Source organism: Pongo pygmaeus, chromosome 7 (genome assembly GCF_028885625.2).
Source record: "Pongo pygmaeus isolate AG05252 chromosome 7, NHGRI_mPonPyg2-v2.0_pri, whole genome shotgun sequence".
Taxonomy (NCBI): Eukaryota; Metazoa; Chordata; class Mammalia; order Primates; family Hominidae; genus Pongo; species Pongo pygmaeus.
Window position 1 is genome coordinate 151,534,807 of NC_072380.2, and position 26,551 is coordinate 151,561,357.

The 26,551-nt window shown below is 44.6% G+C and overlaps 1 protein-coding gene across 6 annotated transcripts in view; it reads right to left on the reverse strand.

Annotated features, from left to right (window-relative positions):
• COL22A1 (collagen type XXII alpha 1 chain) overlaps window positions 1–26,551 on the reverse strand; it is a 336,676-nt gene that overhangs the window by 74,145 nt on the left and 235,980 nt on the right. For all 6 annotated transcript variants that reach the window (XM_054499251.2, XM_063669105.1, XM_063669106.1 and 3 more), the window contains 4 exons: window positions 19,620–19,697; window positions 6,794–6,829; window positions 5,116–5,169; window positions 2,934–2,978 (listed from right to left, as the gene is read on the reverse strand). In XM_054499251.2, coding sequence (XP_054355226.2) covers window positions 2,934–2,978; window positions 5,116–5,169; window positions 6,794–6,829; window positions 19,620–19,697 — 213 coding nt within the window. The remainder of the gene's footprint in view (window positions 1–2,933; window positions 2,979–5,115; window positions 5,170–6,793; window positions 6,830–19,619; window positions 19,698–26,551) is intronic.

Below are 26,551 nucleotides of genomic sequence, written 5' to 3' on the forward strand. Positions count from 1 at the left end.
GAGAGAATGAGGAGTGGATTTTCAGTCTAGGTACAGTGTGGTCTTGGATAAAATTTCATTAACATCTTGCTGTGACTCATCTCTGTAAACCTCACAAGTCTCAAAAGACACACAGGACCAGCATGTAGATGGAGGCGGCGGCCTTGTGAAGGTGGACTCAGGATATGGCAGACTGCCATCTCTGCCTTCTATGAGTCAGTCACTCATGTCACCTGTTGTTGGGCCCAGTGGGCTCAGAGAACAGTGGACAGCGTGGGGATGTAGATGCCAGTTTACATCCTACCTAGATCCTCCCCATTCTCGGTGCATCCTTATGCCTGGTGCTGGTTACACAGCCGATAACTGACTGATGGTAGGGTGAAAAGAGCTGGGCCTGGCCTCAAGGTGGGACAGCTTGGTGGCTCCATTCACAGTCCAGAGTTCCATGTGGGATCAGGCAGGGGATAGGCTTGACTTGAACGCACATTTTTTACTGTTTTTTCCCCTGTCATGTCCTGCTTCCCTCCATCCTGAGAGCACTCCCTCAATCAGTCACTAGCATAAGAATCCCCACTTCAGGCTGTGCTTCCAGAGAACCCAACCTGACACAGAAGGAGGATCCTGGAACAGGAATTCTATGCTTCTCTCCAGGTGGGTGCAGCACTGGGGAAACACTTTGGGTCACTCTCTCCACCCACTGAGGGATGGAACTGTGTAATTAAGAATTAGCTCAGCAGGCCTGTGTTGTCCAAACCCTGCACATTCCAAAGAAATGTCCCGGCTGCTGCCTGGTTCCTGGGAATTACCTCTATGCCCTTGGAATGTCCTGCCTGGTAAGAGTGTCTTTGTTCACCTGTGTTCTTGGGTCAAGCCAGGTAGTTAATGCTAACAATATGATTTATGGTGGGTGCCTTGGACACACATCTCAGTCTGACCTCCAGAGAGGATGAAGACTGAGTAATTAAGATCAGCCATGTGGGCACTCCTTGCCTGTGTGACCGACTCCCAATATGAACCCTAGACACCAAGGTTCTGGTGAGCTTCCATGGTTGCAACACTTTGTGAGTATTGTCACACACTGTGACTGGGAGAATTGGGTGCTGTCTGCACAACTTCACTGGGAGAGGACAAATGGAAGCTTGTATTGGTCTTTCCTGGACTCCTTCCTGTGCACCTTTTTCCTCTGCTGATTTTAATCTGTATCATTTTACTGTAATAAACCATTGCTATGAGCATAACAGCTTTTCTGAGTTCTGTGAGTCCTTCTGGGAAATCACTGAACATGAGGGAATCCCTGAGACAACCATGCCTTATCTGATTAGTGAGCTCGGAGAGACCTGAGAGCCAATGGGCCATACTTGGGACCATTCGGGAGGAGTATGTTCAGTTAATCTAATAGATCCTTTCTCTTCTCTCTTCTCAATCTCTCTCTTCCTCTCTCTCTCTCCCCTCAGCTCTCTGTTCTGCTGCTGACCGCCTGAGAGATAATCATGATTATCCACATTGTCAGCTACACTATGCTGACTTAACTATCTTTGCAGGGAGATGTCAAAGTCCAGATCTGGCAGAGGTCATCTGAACCCCTGCTTGACTTCTGGCCTGAACCTCACTCTCCCTGCACTTCACCAGAGCTTTGCACTTTGATAATGAAGTAGCTTCATTATAAAGTGAGGTTTATTTGGCTGTTGCAAAGCTGACTCTACAGGGGAGGAAACATGAGTAATTAAGGTGTCCCTAACTTCCAACAAGACTTTATCCTCCTCTCATTGGAAGGTCTTCAATGAAAAGTTTCAGGACCCTTAATGGCAGACCAGGATCCCTGTCCAGGTCTCTGGTGTGCCCGCCAACTGAGATAAGGGATGGGGGGGTCATCCGCACCCACAGGGACGTCTGTGCCTTGGGTCCTTGCCTGGAATTTGTAGCAGGTCAGGCTTGCAAAAGAGACAGACAGCCTCTCAGATCCATCTCAAGGTGAAGCTTCTGCCCAGTTTCTGAAACCAGACTTAAAGACTCACTCTGGAGGCCTGTGATTCCCCAGTCTTGGTTGCTGCTGTCTCTTCCATCTTAGGCAGCTTCTTCCCAAGGACTCATCCCTCTCTCCATCTGCACAGCTGCCTCCCACTCTCTCAGGCCAGCACATCCCCGCTGCTCCTTCCCTAGAGGGTCCCCCTATGGCCAGGCTACTCAGCTAAACCTTGTGGGCTTCTCCAGCATTGGAAACTCAGTCAGAGGGTGTCCCAGGAGATGAGGGTGCCTCGCATCAGGGAAGCCTATAGGACTCTCGGGCTGGACTGAGGCCACATTGCCAAGGAACCAACACTCAGGGCTGTCCCCGTCTCCTCAACCTTTCACAAATTCGCCTGTTCTCACTGTTAGGAAAGAAAGAACGTTTCTTCCATGTTAAACAGAGGGCAACTGGGAAGACTGACATCACCCAGTCAAGTGCTAGGAAACGGGCAAGTTAGGGATTTGCATTGGGTGCTGCTATTGTTCATTTGCTCATTCAGATCCACTTTTCACCCTTCTCTGTCCTGTTCCGTGCCTGGGAGTTTAAACCCCCGGAATGTGTCCTGGGCTGGCTTGCCTGCTGGCCCGCAGTTGAATTCCCCAACTCGAGGCACTGTCAGGGAACTGGAGGGTGGGAGACATCCCTACCTCCTGGCCTTGGGCCAAGCCTTCTGGCAGCAGTGTTGACCCATGACCGAGCTCCTATGTGCAATCCCTTTCTCACCATTCTACTCTCCCTGGGCTTTGAAAACAGGCATAATGGTGGTAACGACTTCCCACTGCAATTTATCTCTGAGTCTCACAACATCCCATATTAGTTTCCTCTGCCCACAGTTTTGTCAAAGGTCCCTTTGCTAAAACCTCTTGAACCTTCTGTGTTGCATTTTTTCTCTTGCTTACGCCCTAACTGATAGTCAATATTCATCCAGAACCATAAGATGACATACCGGCTTGCCAGGAGGCCCTCTTTCTCCTGGATTTCCTGGTGCACCCTAAGAGAAGAAGGAAAGAAAACTAACTGTGAGAAGCACACAATCCTGACCCACTCTACCCACACCCTCTGCCAACCTCTCTATCTGCTAAGTGTAACTCAGCGGGAAAAAAATCATCACACCATGAGGATTGGCACCAATAAAAATGCGTGGATTCCAATCTCAGCTGAATACCCACGGCTTCCCAGGAAGAATTCGACAATGACAAATGTTTAGAACTACCCCCACAACTCCTGTCCTAAACACAAAACTAAAAACAACTCATGCACACAGAACACGTGCATGCATGCACGCGTGCACACACACACACACAGACACACAGACACACATACACACACATACACACATACACACACAGACACATACACACAGACACACACATACACAGACACACACACACAGATACACATACACACACAGACACACACACATACAGACACACACACATAAACACAGACACACACATACAGACACACACATAAACACACAGACACACACACACATACACACACATACACATACACAGACACACACTCATACACAGACACACACACATGCACACACACATACACAGACACACACACAAACACACAGACACACAGACATACACACACATATACACACATACACACATGTACACACACATATACACACACATACACACATACACACAGACACACACATACACAGACACACACACACATACACACGCACATACACACATACACATATACAGACACACACAGACACACACATACACAGACACACACACACAGATACATACACAGACACACACACATACACAGACACACACACATATGCACAAACACACACATAAACACAGACACACACATACACACACACACACATAAACACACAGACACACAGACATACACACACATATACACACATACACACATGTACACACATATACACACATACACAGACACACACACACAGATACATACACAGACACACACACATACACAGACACACACATAAACACAGACACACACACATACACACACACATAAACACACAGACACACAGACATACACACACATATACACACATACACACATGTACACACATATACACACATACACACAGACACACACATACACAGACACACATACACACGCACATACACACATACACGTATACAGACACACACAAACACACACACAAACACACACACATACATACACACACACATATACACACTCACACCCTGTCTTAAACTTTCCCAGTGCTTTCCCAAACACAAGTGGAAGGAATGGCTTTGAAAAGTAGAAAAATACTATTAGACTAGCTATAAGAATGCTGAGAGTGGAACAGTGAAATTTGAATACTTAGAAGCAGGAATAAGACAGTAACCTTCTCTTTGGAAACAGAACCCAAGGAAGAGAAGGACATTTTGTTGTTCCTGCTTATAATGAACTGAAACTACAGAGATGAAAAGATGTATGTCTAAGCAATAAATACCACTGCTTACTAGTGCCAGACACCTTTGTCCTGTAAGGACTCATGGTTGTCATTTACCATTTGGTCAATGAGTATGGATCAAGTACCTTCTATGTGCCTGGCACGCTGCTAGGCACCAGGGACCATGAGGATGCATAAGACACAGGGGCTCCTTCTTAGAGCTCAGAAATGGCTGAGCAAAGGCCAAACAATGGAGATAAGAGATTACTGTCATTGTCACAAAGTGGGAAGGAACACATCCTCACAATGAGCGTCACATACATCTGTGGAATTCCATGGAAAAGAGAGAGCCCTTCCAGGGAAGGGTCAGGGACAAGGCCCTGGAGAAGGCAGTGCCTGATTCGAGCAGAACTCACTGGGGTATGTAAGACATTCACCAAGAAATTAGGGAACATTGTGTGGGATACCCAGGAGTTGAAAAGATTTTGAAAACAACACAAACATAGGAAATAAAACTGGATAATACAAAATTACGAGCCCCACTCAATAGAGGAGCAAAAATAAAAAGCATGTCCATGGGGCTTCCTGGAAATCCTCAACCGGGCTACCAAGTTGGCCACATGGTCAAAGGAGGCCAGGAGATGGCGGAGGGTGGGCTTTCAGGGGTCGTGTAAGGGCCTTCACTGAGTCCCCGCCATTTCTCTGTACTTACGTCCCGGCCAGCTGGGCCCTGGGGGCCGGGGAATCCAGGTAAGCCTCGTGATCCCTGAAGAAAAAGAAAAGAAGACACTGACACCCCACAATATTTAAGCAAATAAGGACACTCCCTCCTTGGCAATAGTTGGCTCTCCTTCAACACATGGTCTGTTGCTATGAGGAATCTGATGCAACAAGTGTGCCAAAGCACCCTGCTCAGAGCTTACTCAACTGACTGTACCCTATGGAGGTATGTGCTCGACACACAGAGAGAATGCTCTGGAAAACCTTCATTTTGAGCCCGACAACTTGGACCCCATTTGTATAGTTCCCTTGCTTGAGTGAAAGGGACAGCTCCTGTGGTGAGATGGGCCTGAGCTCAAACCCTGGCTCACTCCTTTCATGTCCTATGGATAATCAGCCCCGAGAGCTCTAACTAGGTGGTTAAAGAAGTTTCCTTGTGCAAGACCCAGCACAACACTCAGCACATGCCTGGCAATTACTACTCTTTGTAAGAAAATAATTTCTAGCTGCAATTTTCTGGACAACATCAGGAAACGGCACAGATATCTTTCATTATGGATCTCATTTCCCGTAAGATTTTTCCTTAAGTAGGTCTAAAAGTGGGAATTCCTGGCAGTTGCTGGAACTGTGCTACACGGCTGCTCAGGAGCTGACCCTGCATCTCCTGGGCCTTCACAGACCTCCTCTCACACCGACTCCTCCATCTAGAGTCCCACTTGTCTTGTCTCTGCTTTGCAATAACTTGCTCTGAAATCTCATGTCTATCAGTTCACTACATAATGCCTCAACTTCTTCATCTATAAAAATGGGTATAAGGAGCCCTGTAGCCCTGTGCTGGGCATGGTGGCTCATGCCGGTAATCCCAGCTACTAGAGAGGGTGAGGTAGGAGAACTGCTTGAACCCAGGGGGCGGAGACTGCAGTGAGCCAAGGTCGTGCCACTGTACTCCAGCCTGGTTGACAGAGCGGGACTCTGCCACACACACACACACACACACACACAAAGCAATCCCTGTCCTGAATTCAGAAATCATATAAATGAAGGTTATTTAAAATATGTTCACATGTCATAAGGTACAATATCATCCCAGTTGCTACAATGCAGCTATTTCCCCTGGGGTGAATTTATAGGAAATCGCATTTTCCCGGTAAATGCATGCACAGGCATGTCATGGATGCTTGCTGCTCCTAAGAACGAAGGCTGACTGAGAGCCCTCCTGTTGCTTCAGCATAAAGTCAGTCCACCAGGTCTCCACAGTGGCTCCCGGGTCTTACTCTGCCCACGTTACAGATTAAGAGCAATCCCCACATTGGCTCACTGCTGTGTAGTTGGGATTGGTGAAACCAGGATTCAAAATTAGTTCTTCAGGCAATTTGGCTGAATTCATTAAATCATGGCCACCCGTCTGTGTTGACAAGATGCCCAAAACTGAAGCCAGTCTGTTTGCCTGACTATAATATGGGTGTGGCATCCCTTCTCTGCTCATATGTACATCTATCACACTGTATTCCACAGGTCAGAGTTCATACGTTGGACAGTCTGCACTGTTCAATAATATGAGGAAATTTCAGAATCTACTTCAGTTTTTGGTACTTCCCATTTAAAACTGCTTTGATTCAAGCAGGATTCCTCCCAGAGAAACTCATCCCTTTATTTAAAGCATACTGTACCGGGGGGCCTTTGTCTCCTGGTGGTCCGGAAGGGCCCTAGAAACAAACAAACAAGTATGTAAGCAAAGTAGAAATGGCATGCTGATGTAAACAAGCTATGGTGTTTATTCCATAGACAGGTCCTCAGTTGTCCTGGGAGGAGTCACTAACTTCCTCCCACCTTGAAGCCACACTGCCATACCCTCTTGCCACCTACCAACCCACAAACGTTGCTCATGAAAATCTCTCTGGAAGCTCCTCCATTTGCCCCTCAACTGTTGCCACCCTATCATTATCCCTGCATGGCTCCTGACACCTGGGCCCAACTCTACTTTGTAGCTGTAGTGTGAGGCTGAACCTGGCAGCCCCGACTTCCCTGTATTGCAGCCCCGACTTCCCTGTATTACACCCCCTTGGAGATGCACTGGCTCTTTCTGCTCGGGAAAGGACGGGCATGATAACTACCACTTTCCCCAGCCGTAGCCCTAGTAGCTGAGGCTGCAGTAGTCATGCTCCCTTCTCTAACAAGGGTTGCGCACGCGCACACACACACACACACACACACACACACACACACACACACACAGATATACAGACACACAGACATCCTCCACTGGCATCCTCCACTGTGCCCAGTTCTTTGCCCAGACAGAATTTGGCTTCTAGATATTATGCTTAAGATGCTATTCATTGATTGACCGGAAGGCATTCGCATGCATTTCTAAGTCTTGGAGCAAGTGGGACCATCCCTTGCTCGTGCATTTCCACGAAGACTCTGTCCTGCCTTTCTACCTGGAAACATTCTTGTCACACTCTGGTTCTCCTTTGAGAAATCCTGCCTGTGGAGAGCCTCCTCTGGCTTCTCCCAGGGTGCTCACTGGATAGTCCCTGCCCCTGTACGCACCCTGCCTAAGACTGAAAGTCCAGCATTGTTACTGCCTGTTGGTCCATTCCTCTTCACTGAATGGACTGAATGCTCCCATGAGGTGGCTGCGGAGTCTGCATTCTTACCATGCTCTCTCTGGCACTCAGCAAGTGCCCTGTGCATTGCAAGAACATAGCCGACTAGAGCACAGCAAATAGCATTTGATCAAAATGAAAAATTTAAAGCACAAGGAGAACTTGAGAAACAATGCCAATCATCCCTTCTTTTCACTGACAATCAAACTAAGGTCCAGAGGAGAGAGAGAGACCTGCCCAAGCCACGCCAGGAGTCACTGGCCAGGGTGAGGTTAGTCCCACACCCTGCCCTCAGTACAGTGAGCCCTGCATCTCCCTGTAGCACAGCCCACGAGAATGTCCCTAAGGCATTCCCGAGAGAGCAAAATGATCTCACACCAACGCCAAGGTTCCTGCAGTATGGTGGCAGGGGTAAACTAAAAGCCTACTCATTAAATATGCCCCAGAGCTGTCCAATAATAAAATAGAATAAGCATCATTTTAAGTGTGTAGTTGGGCACTAGAGAAAGTAGAGAAAATCTCCAGAGGTCTAGAGAAAGAGACAACTGAGAAGCAGTGCCCTAAATCTACACAGACCTGCCCTGGAGGGGAGCAGGACTCTGAGAGCTGTGTAGGGACAGGAAACGAGGCTGGAGGCCCTTTTGATCAGTAAGCTGAAACTCAGAACAGTAAGTAAAGGCAATCCTTCAGTAGGTTATAGCAGGGGTTCACAAGCTTTTTCTGTAAAGGGACAGATAGTAAAGTGAAGGGGTAGAGAAGAAAACGATGTCAAGGAAGCTCACCCATCTTTGTCTGGGATGCAGGTGCATGATGAAGGAAGCCTCCTCTGAGAACTCACCCTCAGGGCCCTGCCCTTACAGGCATCTGGTAGCTCTAAGTTAGAAGTCCTGCAGAACTTCAGCTCAAAGACAATGTGCCTACACACAAGTCAACTTCTGGGCACCCAGAAAGAAAACCCCCTAGGAGCATACAGAGCAGCTAAAGGATCTTCACAGATAGATTCCCAAAGGACACAAAACTGCAATCTCATATCACAAAGCTGTTCACCACAAGGACATAACAAGTGGTAGAATTGAGTTTCCACGAACTTCGGAGGATGGGGTAGTCAGATACAGGCAATAAAATAGGTCTATTAAAATGATTACATATAGAAAAAAAAAAGAAAGAAAACAGAGAAAATAACATGGCATTATCCAGAAATATCTGGCAGGTATCAAAAGAGCCAGAGTACATTTTTAGAGATAGAAATGTAGAGTCATTAAAGTAAAAAAAAATGTAATAACCAGGTTAATTTGAAACTAATATAAAATGGGAATTTCCCAGAATAATTGTCTTTAAGAATCATGGCAAATGTTATTTCCTGAAGAACCTATGCAGAGTGGCAACTGAACTGAAAAAAAAAAAAATATATAATTCTTAAGACACACAATGATCATGACTGAACAGTGGCAAATCACAGTAAATTTCTGAAATTATTCTTTTTTTCCTCTTGACCAAATGAACGATAAATCACCAGAATATAGCACATTCGCTTCTCTCTCTCTCTCTTGAAATCTCTCATCATTTCTCAGAATTCTATCTCATTCCAGAAATGACTGAAAGAGTCATACAGACACATAGGGAGGTCTGGCTAGGGAAACAGAGATGAATGAATAACTCACACCTGCACAAAGAAAGGGGACTTCCAGCTATTGGTCTACATGCCAGGAGTGGTCCTATCTGCTCCATACAGGGATCATCTCACTTTAACCCCAATCAGAGGCCTACAAATTGGTATTATCAACATTTCATTGCTATAGATGGAGAAACTAAAGCTAAAAACCAGTACATAGCTTGGCTAAGGAGAAGCAGAAAAAATAATGGACTCGGAATTCCACCTCTGGTCTCTTTGACTCAGAAGCCAGTGCTCCCTTCATTCTACCTTACTGCTTCTGTCAAGGTGTAGGTCAGTGGTGCACATGGACCACCATTCCTGCATTTGAATTGTGTTCCTTTCACAGTAGTTCCCAGGGAGGATGGGTATGTATTCCTTAAGGAAAGGGCATGAGGGATGGTTTGTTATTGGCCTGGGAAATGTCACATCATTTGAGAGTCACCCTTTGTTTTCAAGTTAAATCCCAGGATCCACTTCGAGCATTTAACTTGTTTACCATACCAGGCTTCAAGTTATTTTCTTATGTCATTTAATAGAAAATCCACTTTGAAGGATGTGTTTTTAAATTAAAGGTCTTCATTTCAAATCTTAGCTTATCAATCATCAGCTGTTTGACCTTAAGCAAGTTACTTAGACAGCTTCTCTGACCTTCACTTTTCTCAATTGTAATACAAATCTAGAGTATCACCTTGCCTTGTGTTATCAGAAATAAAAGAAGATACTATAAGTAGAGGAGCAGGCAGTGCCCAACCATAAAAGGAGTTCCCATGTCTATTCTGTTAGTCTACTTTTAAGAAAGATAAAGGTGTGCTGAAGAAGGGGATTATACAATGACTTTCTAATGTCATTCCTATATCTGAAGCTCAAATATGTTTTCAACAATTACAACCCTCTTCTCTGAAATTACGGCCTCTGATGTGTTTGTTCAAGAGTCATTTTACCCTAATACCCAGATTTGGGCCTTTGATACCAGTTTCCACTAAGAGAAACTATTATGACTTCTTGAAGAAATGACTGATCAGAGACCTGGACAAAAAATGTACACGACAAACCTAGAGAGAGAGCAAGGAAACCATCAAAGATTGCTAGCTTTGTGTCAAAGGTAATAAGAATCAACTTAAATAGACCCCCATTGGCAGAAGACAAGACAAATTGAGCATCGAAAGGAAGAGTAGTTGCAATAATTTAAAACACATCAAATGTGTTTATATTCCCGAGTTCAAAATTATTCTTAGAACAAACAATAACAACAAGCACCTAATTGGTCCTTTTTGCAAGATGCTAGGGAACCAAGTCATTTTTTGAAAACAAGGGAAAGACTTCAAGCATTTATATTCTGCCTTCCATATGTCTTCTACCACTGGGTATCCAAAGGGTACTTTAGGGAACATTTCTCTATATAGAACTATTCCAGCTAATAAAGAAAGAATGAATAGAACTAGAACAGCACCAGTTTGCAACCCTTGATGTACTAATTGGTGGGAGCATTAGACATCACAGGGTGAATGCATCACAAAGAGGCTCCACCAGACATCATGTGCCTCCTGCTGGATGAACACCCCACCTGTGAAGTCTTGCCAACAACATCAAGCCAGAATCAGATCAAGCCTCTAGGTCTGAGTACCAACTTAGCTGAACTACAGAGACAGAGGAACACATTGAGCTATTACATTAACAAATGCCAGATGGTGGAAAATTCTATCAGAATAAAAAAAAAAAATTTTTTTGAAACATCCAACCAATCGCTATATGTTTATTTGGATCTTAAAGAAACAAACAAAAAACACAGAAGCGTGACATGTATGAAATAATTAGAAATTTTAACACTGACTAGATATTTGATGGTGTTATGGATTTTTAAGGGGTATATTATAAAATTGTGGTCCTGTTTTTTAAAATTCTTATCTTTTAGAAACATATACTGAAATACCTACAGACAAAATGTGTCTGGAATTTGCTTCAAAATAATGGAAGGTAGTGGTTAAGAGGAAAACCGTGGTCATTGGCTGTGGGATCCTGGCACTAGTTGTGGTTACATGGGTGTTTATTTTACTATTCTACCTATTTTTAGTATATTTAAATTTCTCCATAACAAAAATTTATATATATACACACACAGACACACATACATGCACATATATATCACACATATGAATACACTTACATCTGATACACATGCACAGCCATTGCTATTGGTGTTTTCTGACAACTATAGTAAAGTTTTACAAAACTGAAAGCCGCATATGGCTTTAGATACGTGAAACACATTCTCTTCTTTCTCTGTTAACAGGCTGTTCTAAAAACCAGCTTCCCTTCTCTCAGAATTGATCACCTCTTTGTTCCTCCTACCATAGGCACAGATCTGAAAATAAAGTGAACTTTTATTCTCCGTAATCTTTGATCTGAGTGCCTCATGTGTACGCAGGCCTAGTGCTGTGTGCTGGGGTGGGTGGCCAAGTGGCTGCACGGCATGGAGCCCGCTTATGTGAAGCACTCCAGGTGAGAGGAAAATCTCTGTTGTAATGATTGATCAGGTTCAGTGAGTCACGGTTACGGGATGCCTAGAGCTACTGGCATCAGCCCGAGAGAGTTTGAGGAATCTTCACCCAGAGGGGGACAGGCAAAAAGAGGTTTAGTGGGGTGGGGGGCTTCACAGGTAGAGAAGAGGATGAGGCAGGGATGTCCCTGGCAGAGGAGAGCACTAGGCAAAGAGGAGAAGTCAGACTCTGTGCTCAGAGAGCAGCAGGGTGCCTCCAGGAATGCCCCAGGGAAGCTGGGGTCTGAAGGAGAAGGGCCCAAGCACCTTGTTGGAGAGGCCTCTGATGCTACCCAGCAGGCAAGAAGTGGGCTCAGATCCAGGCTTTAGGAGGACAGCTGTGGCTGCAGAGTGGAGATGGGGTCAGAGGTAACAGACCAGAGGCCAGAGGCCAGGCACCTGGGGACACCAGCGGGAAAACCCACGAGTGATGCAGGGGCAGAGTGAAGCTGAGCAGGAAGTGTGAAAGTGGAGAGCAGGGAGTGCTGGAGAGGGCTCAGCCACGGCCATGAGGTCTGCTAAGGAAGCAGAGATGAGGGTCCAGGAGGCCGGTCAGGGCAGTATCTGGCCTTTCCCATGTCTGGTACCAAGAAGCCTTTCTTGTGCTGGCTTTAACTGTGCAGAACCAGAAACAGCCCAGGACAGCCCAGCTCCTCCCACCATGCCACGAAGGAGGCTCCTGGAGCCACAGGGCCAGCAGAGGCTGTCTTCTCGCTTAGAAACAAAGAGTGCAGCCTTCAGCGCAAGATCAACGCAGGTTCAAATGCCTGCTTTGTCTCTCACTAGCAGAGTGACCAAGGCCAGCTGCCTGAACCTCTCTGAGCCTAAGTCTCCTCATCTGAAACCTGGAGACGATAATAGTTACACCTTACTGGACTGCCGGGAAGACTAGGGAAGGCAGTGGCATGTCAAGCCAAGTGCCCAGTATGTTAAGTGTGCCTTAGGAATTATTATTGAGAACAACAAAATGGTTTGTTTCATTTAGAAAGGAGAGTTCCCAATCAGAAGTGGCGGTAGAAACTTATTTCAAAACTATTTTCTATCTCCATCAACAGAAGAAACTCCTAAGACTTTTTTTTTTTTTTTTTTTTTTTTTTTGAGATGGAGTCTCGCTCTGTCACCCAGGCTGGAGTGCAGTGGTGGGATCTTGGCTCACTGCAACCTCCGCCTTCCGGGTTCAAGCGATTCTCCTGCCTCAGCCTCCCGAGTAGCTGGGATTACAGGTGCCCACCACCACACGCAGCTAATTTTTGTATTGTTAGTAGAGATGGGGTTTCACCACATTAGCCAGGCTGGTCTCAAACTCCTGACCTCAGGCAATTCACCTGCCTCGGCCACCCAAAGTGCTAGGATTACAGGTGTGAGCCACTGCATCCAGCCATCCTGAGACTTTAATATAAAAACCAGCTGTGGGAGGCTCAGCTCCTGGTTATACACGAAGCAATACAGGAGCCCTGGAGTCTGGGAGGCGGTGTGTGGCTTTACACCTTCCTCAGCCTCCTCCTTCACTGCCCACAGGACACAGCTCTGTGCATTGGGCAGGGCGAAAGTGGATCTCAGTGAATCAAGCCCTGCACATTCCTTGAGCATCGACTATGGGGGCAAGGCCGGGAGCTGGGACCTGGGGTAACCATGGACAAATGCCCAGTGTTCCCAAGTAGCATCCAGACAAGATGGGGGTACTCACACCTAAAGGAATCTAGCCAGCCTAATTCTTGGGACAGCCTGAGTGGCTTTGGTTCTTATGACCAAAGAAACTGGACTAAAGCAGGCAGATAAGACATGAATTAAAAAAAAAAAACACACAGGCTAGACACAGAAGTCAATTGTGCAGGAGCAATCATGCACATAAAAAGCCACTGGTAGGCTGGGCACGGTGGCTCACGCTTGTAATTCCAACACTTTGGGATGCCAAGGCAGGTGGATGGCTTGGGCTCAGGAGTTTGAGACCAGTCTGGGCAACAGGTCAAAACCTCATCTCTATAAAAAATACAAAAATTAGCGAGGCATGGTGGCTCACTCCTGTAGTCCCAACTACTGAGGAGGCTGAGGTGGGAGGATCACTTGAGCCCAGGAGGTTAAGGCTGCAGTGAGCCATGATCACGCCACTGCACTCCAGCTTGGGGGACAGAGTGAGACCTTGTCTCAAAAAAAAAAAAAAAAAAAAAAAAAGCCACTGGTGAGTGTGAAGACTAAAGTGAACACGAACTTTTGTTACCACAGTTGACCCCTAAGCAACATGGGCTTGAACTGTGTAGGTCCACTTAAATGCAGATTGTTTTCAATAAATACAGTGGAAAACATTTTGGAGATTTTCAACAATTTTTAAAAACTGTCAAATGACTCAGTGGCCTAGAAATATTGAAAAATTAAGAAAAAGTAAGGTATGTCATGAATGCATAAAATATAGAGAGATACTAGTCTGTTGTATCATTTAGTATTATAAAATATACTCAAATCTATAATAAAAAGTTACAATTTGTTAAAATGTGTCCACACAAACACAGACCATACATGGCACCGTGGCTGTTGAGAGAAAAGTAAAGAAACATACATGCAGCATTAAGTCATAACTGCATAAAATTAACTGTAGCCAGACCGTAGTACTATAATAATTTCATAGCCACCTCCTGTTGTGATTGTGGTGAGCTCAAGTGTTGTGAGTATCTGCTTAAATGCTGTGTGATTCTAATCATCTCTGCGTGGGCAGTCTGTCTCTCCAGTAAATTGCGTTACCAAAGTAAAAAGCGTTCTCTCCCAGTTCTTGTGTTTTTGTTCTTTGTTTTTTGTTTTTTGTCGTGTTTATTGTAATACTGTAACACTGAATAACACCAGAAAACCCACATGAAGCACTACAAGTGATGCTGGAAGTTCTCCCAGGGAGCAGAGAAAAGTCGTAATATTACAAGAAAAGGCTGAATGGCTTGATGTGTACCTTACACTGAGGTCTGCAGCTGTGGCTGCAGCCATTTCCAATGGACTCTTCTTACAAGTAGACAACACAAACTTACGGTATCGATAAATACTGTACAGTACTATACATGTATTTTCTCTTCCTTATGATTTTTTGCATAACTTTTTTCTCTAGCTTGCTTTGTTGTAAGAATATAGTATATAAAACATATAACATACAAAACGTGTTATTTGACTGTTCGTATTATCAGTAAGGCTTCCAGTCTACAGCAGGCTATTAGTTAAATACTGGGATAGTCCAAAGTTATACTCAAATTTTCAACTGTGCAGGGTCGGCACCCCAACTGTCACATTATTCAGGGGCCAACTGTATGGTACCCCTGCTGGAAGAGTGGTTAAGGGCATTTGTCTGGAGTTAGAACGCTGGGGTTCCTGTCCTAGCTCTACCATGTCCTAACGGTGACTTCACGGAAGTGGCTTCATATCTCTGTCTCCTCATTTGTAAAATGAAAAGAAAAGTGGAGTCCACCTGCTAGAGTTTCTGGGAGAAACAAATGAGAGACTATCTGTGAGATAAATGAGAGGTAGACATGGAGGCCTTTGCTCACTCTTGTCCCTGCAAGTAGGCAGTTTATGTTGGCTGTGGTTGCTATTACTCTAATATTTCAGAGGCTGTCATCTTTATTATTAATACATTATTCCTTGGAAGGTGGGGGAATGAAAAAAAAACTCTTCTGTTAGGGCACTTGAGATACTTGTTTGCACATAACTGGGCCATGCTTCCTGCCACTCTTAGGCTAGAAGGCCCACTGGAGGGCAGGGAGCCTGGGAATTCTGTCCCTTTTGTATGTGCGTCCTCAATGCCTGGACCAACTGATGTAAGGCATCAGTACAACTAATTCCAGGGAGGGATGGTGAGAGGCTCAAAAAGGGAGGTCATTTCAGGTGGCAAAGTCTGAGAAAGACATCAGGCAAACAGGATTGCTATGACATCACTGGGGCAAAGGCAGGGAAGCAGGTATTATCACCAGTATTATCATGTTGTAATCCTCCCAATTTCCTTGATGCTGCTGCAGAAATTGCTGGCACCTGATCCATCAGGAAACTGAGGGCCAAAGCAGGAAGGAGCTAGTCCTGGGTTACATGTGCGACCTTGTCTTCACAAACCCCAGCTCCTTCGGTCAAACTAATTCGGACTTTAATCTGTCCCAGGGCCTAAGTAGGCTCATTTCGTAAGCAACTTAAACATTGCTAAGGGAACATCAGAGGCAACCTAAAGATTAAAGGGTTTTTTGTTTGTTTGTTAATATCTTGAAGCAGCAAGCCAAAACCCCAAACAATGGCCTCATTCATTCCCCTGCCTAGTGACAGTGCAGAGATTGGCAGACAGAGCTCCTGGCTCCCTTCCAGGGAGTCATTGCTGCCCTGGATGCCAAAGGCATGGGAGCATGACACCACGGGAGGAAGGAAGCGAAGAGTAACTTACTTACAGCGGATCTATTTTTTTTTTTTTTTTAGACAGAGTCTGGCTCTGCTGCCCAGGCTGGAGTACAGTGGCAGATCTCAGCTCACTGCAGTCTCCACCTCCCACGTTCAAGCAATTCTCCTGCCTCAGCCTCTTGAGTAGCTGAGATTACAGGCATGCGCCACCATGCCTGGCTAACTTTGGTATTTTTAGCAGAGACAGGGTTTCACCATGTTGGACAGGCTGGTCTCAAACTCCTGACCTCAGGTGACCCGCCTGCCACAGCCTCCCAAAGTGCTGGGATTACAGGCATTAGCCACCATGCCTGGCCCCAGCCGGATCTATCCTTAATGTGCCTTCTTTGAGGGATCTCACAGAAGATTAATGGAAATGAATAAATCCTGCCCATCCTGCCAAAGCCACAAAATGAGGTGTTGCAGGGGGAAAAGGACTGGTTTCAGAGGCTGTGGGAAGTGGGTCTGTATCCTGGCCCTGCCCTGGGCTGGCTATGTAGCATTGGCCAAATCACATCACCTTCTGAACCTCACATTGTCTACCTGGAAAACAGTGATGTAGTAGACAGGTCAGTTCCCTCCTGCCACGTTCCCTGGGCACACACCTGCCCAGGGCTTTCTTTAGCTACAGGTGAATGCTTGACCCAACCACAGGGAAGGCTGAGAGCTTCTGGGAGTCGACTCCCCAGGGAGCAGCCTCCAACCAAATACAGGCAGGAGGTGGTATAGAAACGCCCCAGCTCTTTCGCTCCTTTTGCAGAACAACTCTGCAACAACGCCATGCAGTCACTCAGGGGCTGTCGTACAGGTGAGTCCCAGGTACCCACGGTGGCCATCTGCTCAGTAACATACCCTCCCCTTGGCTCGCTTTCTTTGTCTGTCTCACTTTGTCACTTTCTAAGTAGTGATTTCTAAGATCATCTCCCAAAATCCTTGCTCTTGAATCCCCTTCTTAGGGGCTACATGGGATCCCAGCCTTAGCCAAAGGATAAAACCAACTTGCCCAGGACCAAATGAGGAGGTAGATGTGGATGCTTTGAGGCCCAGCACAAGGTACAACACAGGACTTCTCAGCAAATGGCAATGTTCCTGTAAAGAGGCAACTGCATCCCCAATGAACTTGACAGGTACCCACCCCCACGCTGACCCCTTCTTCACCTCCTCCACACACCTTTGCTTAGCTCAGCATATCTTTGCACCCTCCATACAGATTCCCAGGCCATTAGTAGCCTGGGCTATGGCCAGAGATAGGATTTATGAACATTCAATAAACTTTTATCCACCGTGGAAGCTTTTAATAAGTCCAAGTGGTAGCCAAGACACTAAACAGTTGATTTACAGCCTCTTGACTAGAGCCAGCCAATTACTTTTCAGGTGGACTCACTTAGGCAGGAACATATTTCATGGGTGATTTTTGCTGGCTCTTCGGTGGCAGGTGGGGTGAATTGTGTCCACCTCCACAGCCAGCTTTCTGTAAGGGCTGATAAGGTGAATCTGCAGGGAGTAGACAGGGTCACGTAGAACCCTGGTAAGTGATGGGGGTGCCTCATTCAGGTTACGGGTCTGCAGTTTCACTTACAACCCTTTCTCTATGCTAAGGAGTAATTGCCACATGAAGCAGCATCCTAACTCCAGCAGAAGGGGCCCTATTAAAGGAGAATTTCAGAAAGAAGAAGGCATAAACTATTGTGTTCTCTTGCTGCACTTTTTGTTACAGTGTTCCTTCCAGTTACAAAAAGACTGAACAAAAAGAAGAACAAAGGTAAAATGAATGTAAGGAAGTGGGCAGTTTTAGCTGAGAATGTGTTTTAAGGAAAACAGTTTAACCAAACTAGACATTCCCAAGGGCATTCCGCGCAGCTCCTTCCGTGGTTTTCAGGAAGATCTAAGAAGATACAGAGCTACCTGGTCTTCTTGTCACCATGAAATGACCCCTCATTGTGAGTGGGTAGAAAGAACAGTGAGGGGGTGATTTCTGGTGTGGAGGCCAGGAGGCCTGCTTCAAAATGGGAGAACGGAGGAGAATTTCAGGGAGAGAGTGAGAGGCCCAAGAACTCCTCTGGATATAAGAGAACCACAGAAGAAAAGGAAAGGGGGATTTTATTTCACAAGTAATATTTTGGGTAATAAATTGGATTTTCCTTCTTATTCTTTGAGAGTCATGCATGAAGAATGATATTACTCTTAATCACTCTTGGTCGTGGCCTCCATTTATTGAACGCAATACCAGACAGAAACTAGACCGTGTATTACTCCAGTTTATATTCAAGTTGCATTTAATAAAGATAAACTTAGATTGTGCTTTTGGGTTAAGATAACAGTTAACAACAACAATAATACATGGGTAGTTTAGGTATTCCATGGCTTAGCAATGGCATTTGAAGAGGATTGAGTATTTGAGCTTCTTTTAAACAATAGCAAGACAGGGCTTTTAAGGACAAAGTAAATGCGCTTTTAAGGCGCATTAAGAGGGTATGATGTCTTTATCAAAGAACGGACTAAACAGAAGAAAAGGCTTCAAGGTTGTCAACTGGTCTTATGTCCCAAAAACTATCATTCAATAAAGAAGGAAAGAAAATATGTGTTCTTTGTGGTACAAAAGGGAGAATTAAAAGCAATGGTGGAAACTACAGGATACCATAATGTTATTCTCAATGAAAAAAAAATTCTACTGAATTTCCATTATCTATGGAAATATATTTTTAAACTGCAGAGCCAGATGTGCTGGCTTTGAAAGAAGTGTGCCTTCTATTTCTAGCGGCATTCAGGTGGAGGCCGAAGATATTGATAGCAATCCTCATCCTGAGCAGGGACATACTTCATTGATTCTTAAGACCCCTATAACTCAAAGTTTTAGCAACTCTTAAAGCTATCACTCCTAATGAGTTTGTAAACTAACACCTAGTAGACTGATGTGAATTATTCATTAAAACTAGCGGTGGCTCACATCTGTAATCCCAGCACTTTAGGAGGTTGAGGTGGGTGGATCACAAGGTCAGGAGTTCAAGACCAGCCTGGCCAACATAGTGAAACCCCATCTCTACTAAAAATACAAAAAATTAGCCAGGCGTGGTGGCAGGCACCTGTAATCTCAGCTACTCAGGAGGCTGAGGCAGGAGAATCACTTGAACCTGGGAGGCGGAGGTTGCAGTGAGCTGAGATTGCACCATTGCACTCCAGCCTGGGCGACAGTGCGAGACTCCACCTCAAAAAAAAAAAAAAAAAAAGTGTTTCTGCAGGCAGGTCCAACAGGAAATGGCTGTATGTCCTGAAAGCAAGTAAGAGCTGGATAAATAAAGACTTACAGGAGGGCCAGCAACCCCAATGCCTGGGTCACCGCGGCTGCCAGGAGAACCAGGGATCCCAGGAGCTCCTCGATCCCCCTAGAAAGAGAGAAAAATAAGATCAAGAGGTCAGTGCCAGGAAGGAGAGGGCTAGGGTACAAAATGAATCATGCTTCTTCTAGAATCCTGACTGCAGGCTTCTCCTGCCACCTGGCCTCCATGGGCCATGCTGTAGTCTACCCAGGTAGCCCATCACCCCACTCAGCCCAATATTCAGGGACCACAGCCACCAACTCAGATTATATACCTTTCAAGGATGACCATTCCCGGACCAACCTTGACCATGGCTCCAAACGTGATTATAACAATATGGCCCTCCCCATGTGAGCATTGTCCAAATCTACCATGCTTTCTTCAAACCACATCAGACCCTCATCCTAACTATACCCCAGATTTGCACATGTACCCACATTTCAATTTAGATGCCAAATCACCCATAAATTAATTTATCATTTCACCAATAATTTACCAAGTACCTACATTTTGCATATCATCCTTCTGGATGTGGGAGTGAGGAGCCTAAAGGGGACCGAGATAAGACCTTTGCCTTCAAGCATAGTTAACAGTGTGGATTTGGGTGTCAGAGGCCTGAATTTAAGTTCTAGTTTCAACATCTATTAACTGCTAACTTAGGAAAGTGATGAGTTCCTATGCTCTAGTTTCCTCACCTACAAGGGGAACAGGACAGGAGCTGCCAGGTCTGCAGATGCTGTGTTCATTCAATGAGATTATGCAGAGAGAGTGCTTGGCACAGAGCCCAGCACAGCACTGAACCTGAGCTAGGAGTTGTGTTTGCTTCTGTTCTCATTGTACTGCCTTGCTGGACTTTGATGGAAAAGGAAAAAGGAGGGAGAAATTGAAAAAAGGAAGAAATTTTGTTTGCCATTTCCTGGAGAACAAGGCTGAGTCCGAGCCATGCCTTATTTGTAATTTCAAAATCCTCAGCCCTTAAAAACAAGTGTGATCTCAACTCAGTTGGCAGCAAAACCTGACTTGTGCTATTTGCAGTCTTTGGTTATTCCATTTTGTGTGAACATTTACATATTTTTGTCGCCTAAGGATTAATAGGCTTGATTAGGGATGTTGCCCCAGATACTACCATAAATGTCATTATGTGTATATTTTGCATATTACTACTTATCCAAAATCGAAATTAAATTTGGCCCAAAACACACATGGCCCCAACAGTTTTGTGTAGGAGGCCGTGATCCTGAGCTTATTCAGTCAAGCTTGAGGCCAAGATGGCATGTGATCTTGCTCAAGCCACTTAATATCTCTGGAATGAGTTAACTCATATGACAAACAGAAACAGCCTCAGAAGCTTGCTATGAAGAGCCAATGAGATAATGTTGCAGCTAATTAAGGTAGAACTCGATATTGCTAGGTAATATGTTGCTTTATTAAGGTTTAGGTTATTGTGCGTTACAAAATATCTCATTAATGGCTCTAAGATGACTTGCCTTTCCTATAGTACAACCGTTGCCTGGATGAGTACATAAGCCATATATTCATTCAACTAATGCGCATTCATTCACTGCAAACCATATTCTTGATTCCAAGCCCAGAAGATTACTCAGTCATAAGTCCTGCCCATTGTCAATACTCAGTGCTAAGTTCAGAAGAGAAGGGATGTTCATGGGGATATGAAGGAACAGACCTTGCAAAGTTCTCACAAAAAACACAAACCAAGATCTAAATCTCTCACTAGGTCTCCTTGACATCATTTCTTCCCCTGGTCCCTCTGGGCCTCTGAGTCACACTACCTGCTGTTTCTGGGTCCCTAGGAGTCAGCAAGATCCCTTGCCCTGCCCTCATCTCTGCCAGTAGTTCCCTCCTCAAATTTTCTGTAAATTCTCAATTAGTATTATCTGTTTCTTTAGAATAATATGATATGAATGGTTCTTGGAAGTTCAAGATACTTTGGATCCCTAGAAAATCTAACTAGTTTCTATGGGGAGGTTGGGAAATAGAGGGAGTAAAAAAAATAAGACAAATATGGAAACAAGTGTCATGAACTAAGAATGACCATCATGACACGTGATTTATCTGTCACCAGCTCATTGTAGCAATGGAGAGGAGCATGGAAGATTTCAAGCTGGTAGTCAGGTGATTCTAGATCCAGTCTCAGGACCAAATCGACCTCATCCTGTGACCTTGGGCAAGTCCCATAACCTCTCTGCATCATCGGGTCCTCATCAATTAAAAAAAAGTTCTACCAAATCCCCATGTATCTTATGAAGACATTTAAAAACAACTATATAAGGTTGAGAAATACATTGTATATTATGGTTGCATTACTATCACTTATTTATTATTTATTTTTGAGACAAGGTCTTGCTCTGTCACCCAGGCTGGAGTACAGTGGTATAATCATGGCTCACTGCAGCTTTGACCTCTCAAGTTCAAGCAATCCTCCTGCCTCAGCCTCCCTCCATAGCTGGGAATACAGATGTGAACCACCATACCTGCCTAATTTTTGACATTTTTTGTAGGGATAGGGTCTCATTATGTTATCTAGGCTAGTCTCAAACTTCTGAGCTCAAATAGTCCTCCCTCTACTATTACTTTATATGCAGAGGTAGAAGATAGAAAGTGAACTAAACACATATAAATGTCAGATAAATCTATATTCCTTTGCAGTTTTGGTTTTGCTTTAAAAATCTTAATGCAGATTTTCCTGTTATTCTTATTTTCTGCTTTAGTTTGAAACAGAAACTGTCCCTTTCCTGTCCCAAGGCCATGGTCCACGTACATCAGCAAACCCTGACAATTGCAAGCTAACTCATGTCAACAACCTAGTTCGTATGCTTCCATGGTATTTGTTAGCTCTTCTGTTTCATATACATGCTATTTCCCCTTGTCTGGGATCTTCTTCCATCCATGTTCTAAGCTTCCAAAGCCTACCTATCAACTAAGACTCAGTCCCATTATTTTGTTGTTATAAAGCTGCCTCTACCTGTCTTGTCCTTCTGTCTTTTTGCAAATGTTTGCATAGATCTTCATTGACCTTAACACATTGCCCTCCCAGTGCACAGTTTTCTGACCCTCTGACTTTTCCGCAAGCAGCCTGAAAGTAGAAAATCTTCATTCATTTCTTCATCCAACAAATGTTTACCAAGCACCTAAAATAATTCAGCCCCTCTGTTAGGTACTGGATCTATGCATCTCTGTATCCACAGTGTACAGATTACGGTCTGGCACAGGTGGCAGTTAATAACCATTTCCTGGATGCAGGAACAAAAGAATCCTCCATCAATCATTCTGTGTCAGGCATTGAGTTCTGCCTTTGACCAAAATAAATTTTTTCAGAGGAAGGAGCATGATAGAAAGGCCTCTCCCAGCCCAGTCTGGAAGCGTGGAGTCACTGACTGCTTTCTGCTACACTAGGTCTGGCTCCATTTGTCTGTTTACGGTCCACTGTGATGCTAACTAATTCCCCAAAGAAATGACATTACAATTTCATAAACTGAAACTTTTAGAAAATGGCCCCAAGAAGAGCAAAAATATCTTAATGTTCTGACAGGAAAAGCCAGAAGGCTAATGGTTAAGAAAGAACAGAGCACATGAGCTAGAATCTGTAGCACAGCGTCCAAGGAAGAGATGTGGGAAGAAGGAAGTGTGGGGGTTGTAGACGGAGGATGATATTTATTGAGCAACAGCTGTGTGTCATAAGATCATGGATCTCCTGAGGAGCCCTGTAGGGGTTAAACACTCTTTACTCCTTCATACAGAAAAGGAACTGAGGCTCAGAGAGACAAAGCCACTTGAGCCACTTGCCTTCGAGTCATCTGTCTTGTAGGTAGCTGAGCTGGGATTCTAACCCAGTTCTGTATGAAGCCAAAGCTTATTTATCCTGCTAGAAACAAGTGCCACTCAAAAGAAATACTGGCATCTTCAAGAGTCTTCCTGCAGTTATAAGGAATTAGGAGGGGCCAAGGGGCAGCCAAGGAAAACCTTCAAATAACTCCCTTCCTTGATTTCCTAAGGAAATTTTCTTAATTTCAATCAGCACCTGGGACAGTACCAAGGCAAGCCTTGTGGAAGCCACCCTCTCTGGGATCTCTCTCTCCACCTCTCCCTAGCTTTCCCTGCTTCTTAGCTTCTTCCTCTGGCTGAGCAACCCATTCTTCAATGAAAGATGACCTCAAATTCCAATTTGTCTTCCCAGTGCCAATTGACTACGGAAAGCTTTCTTTCTTTTTTAATTTAATTTTATTATTATTATACTTTAAGTTTTAGGGTACATGTGCACAACGTGCAGGTTTGTTACATATGTATCATGTGCCATGTTGGTGTGCTGCACCCATTAACTCATCATTTAGCATTAGGCATATCTCCTAATGCTATCCCTCCCCCCTTCCCCATCCCACAACAGGCCCCGGTGTGTGATGATCCCCCTCCTGTGTCCATGTGTTCTCATTGTTCAATTTCCACCTATGAGTGAGAACATGCAGTGTTTGGTTTTTTGTCCTTGCGATAGTTTGCTGAGAATGATGGTTTGACTATGGGAAACTTTCAAAGCCACATTCTGACTTACACATTTACACAATATCAACACTGGAATGGGTCATGTGTTTAGACATCTCACATTTTAAATAGGAGGAAACACTTGGCCAAAGGGGCAGTATGACTTGCCCTGAGACTCACGGAGTTGAAACTGATTGGTCAACCGGACCCATGTCAGGAGTGTCTGCACTCTTCCCCCCAGGGGGTCTCAGCCTGCCTCTGCTCTTTAATGCTGCCTCCCCCACTTCCCCTAGGCTTCCTCCAACAACTGCATGCCTGCAGAGATAAACCCCTGCCTTCTTGCTGCCACCCCACAGAGTGATCTAATAATAAGGATCTAAGCATAATCATAATAATTAATAATAAGGTCTAAAGCAGACCCCACAGGGTTATCTAGTAATAAGGATCATGGATATTTACTGAGCATGTAACTGTGACCAGCACTATGCTAGGCAACTGTATGTATGTATACTTGTATGGTATCATTAATTTTTCCCCAGACTCTGCCTGTGAGTTAGGTAGTAATACACTCTGAGCCTATCCATCAATGGATCTTTGGGATCCATTGGATCAATGGATCACTAAGATCCCAAAGATATAGCTACAGAATAAACAGGATAAAGGGGAAAAAAGGTCTCCTACTGTTAGATCAGTGGTCACATAGAAGGAGCATTTGAAGCCACTTTGCTGCTCCACCATTTCTGGTGCCCTCACCTTCCTGTCTTCCAAGAGGCTATCAATGCCCTCTAAATCCTAGGGCCCTGAGGGTCCCTGAGGTCCTCCTCCTCTAAGGGGAAAGAAGTGGAGCGCCTGAGCACTGCAGATCGGACTGGGCTGTGTGCACCACATTACGGGGGAGCCTGCCACGTATCTTCAGATTGGTGGTTAATGCACAAAATCCTCCAGAATCTAGGTCCTAATTCCTTAATCTGCCCCTCTCCATATATACCCACTGTTCCAGGTATATGGAACTATTTTATATGCTCCCGCAGTCAGGCAAAGTTAGTCCCAATTTTATTCCTCAGAAAATGAGGAGTGGTTATGTATTTACTCATATCACACAAAAACATTTTCCCTTTTGAAAAATATTTTGATTGTGAACATCACTCCTAGGAAAAAGCACATTGGTCTACATTCACCAAATTAGTGTAAGCTTGAGATGTTTACAGAGGTCATCTCACCTGCTTGAAAAAGGGGAAACCATGAAGCAATGAAATTTAATGTAGATAACAGTAATTATTCCTGGAGCCTCACATTTTCATATCTTGCACGTTATTGTAAGCAAGCCTCTCACATACAATTTTAGAAGCAATACACTCTGCATTTATGTTGTTGAGATCCCAAAGGTGCAAGTATAGAAAGAAATAAATAAAAAGGGGAAAAAACATCTCCTACTGTTTGGAGAATGGTTTCTGGGGCTCAGAATAAAACTTTGAGTAATAGCAGCATGCATGCATTCCAGAAGTGTTGAATCTTTAAAGAACTCAGGTGGAATGCATGGTAATCGGCTTTGGAGAAGTGCCAGCTGACTTAGAAAGTGGCTCAAGGGATGATGACGGAAGACATTGAAGGCATATAGGAAATTTAAAAAATTGTTTTCATAGGCATATGCAAGTGCAAAAGAAGTAATATAATTTTATAATAACACTTTTATTATTATTTTGAATATGCATGTCAAATGAAAGCCCAAAATGTAAACATTCTCAAGTCAGTCATTGACTGTTTCACCCACATTTTTAAAAGTTGATGCATCTGACTTAGTCAAATAATTTTCACTGGATATGGGCATACTTAGAGCTCATGCTCTTCTCTGAACACATTCTGCCTCATGCCTCAGTGTCTTTTTCCCTGTTAATTCCCCTGCCAATGACTCCTCCTTCAACTTCTCCCCCTGCTAACTGCTAATGCACTTTATTTTATTTTTATTTATTTATGTATTTTTGAGATGGAGTCTCACCCTGTCGCCCATGCTGGAACGCAATGGCACTATCTCGGCTCACTGCAACCTCCGCCTCCTGAGTTCAAGCGATTCTCCTGCCTCAGCCTCCCAAGTAGCTGGGATTACAGGCGCGTACTACCACACCCAGCTAATTTGTTGTATCTTTAATAAAGACAGGGTTTCACCATGCTGGCCAGGCTGGTCTTGAACTCCTGGCCTCGTGATCCACCCGCCTTGGCCTCCCAAAGTGCTGGGATTACAGGTGTGAGCCACCGCACCCGGCCCTACATGCACTTTAAAACCAGGACAAACATCTCTTCCTTCAAGAAGCCATGATAATGAAACCATGCTGGGTTAGCAAGCCCCCTCTGAGCCCACATGTGCCCTGAGCTACCCTCTCTCCTAGCACTCATCTGCTTTCTGTCTCTTTACATGTCTGTTTTCCTGG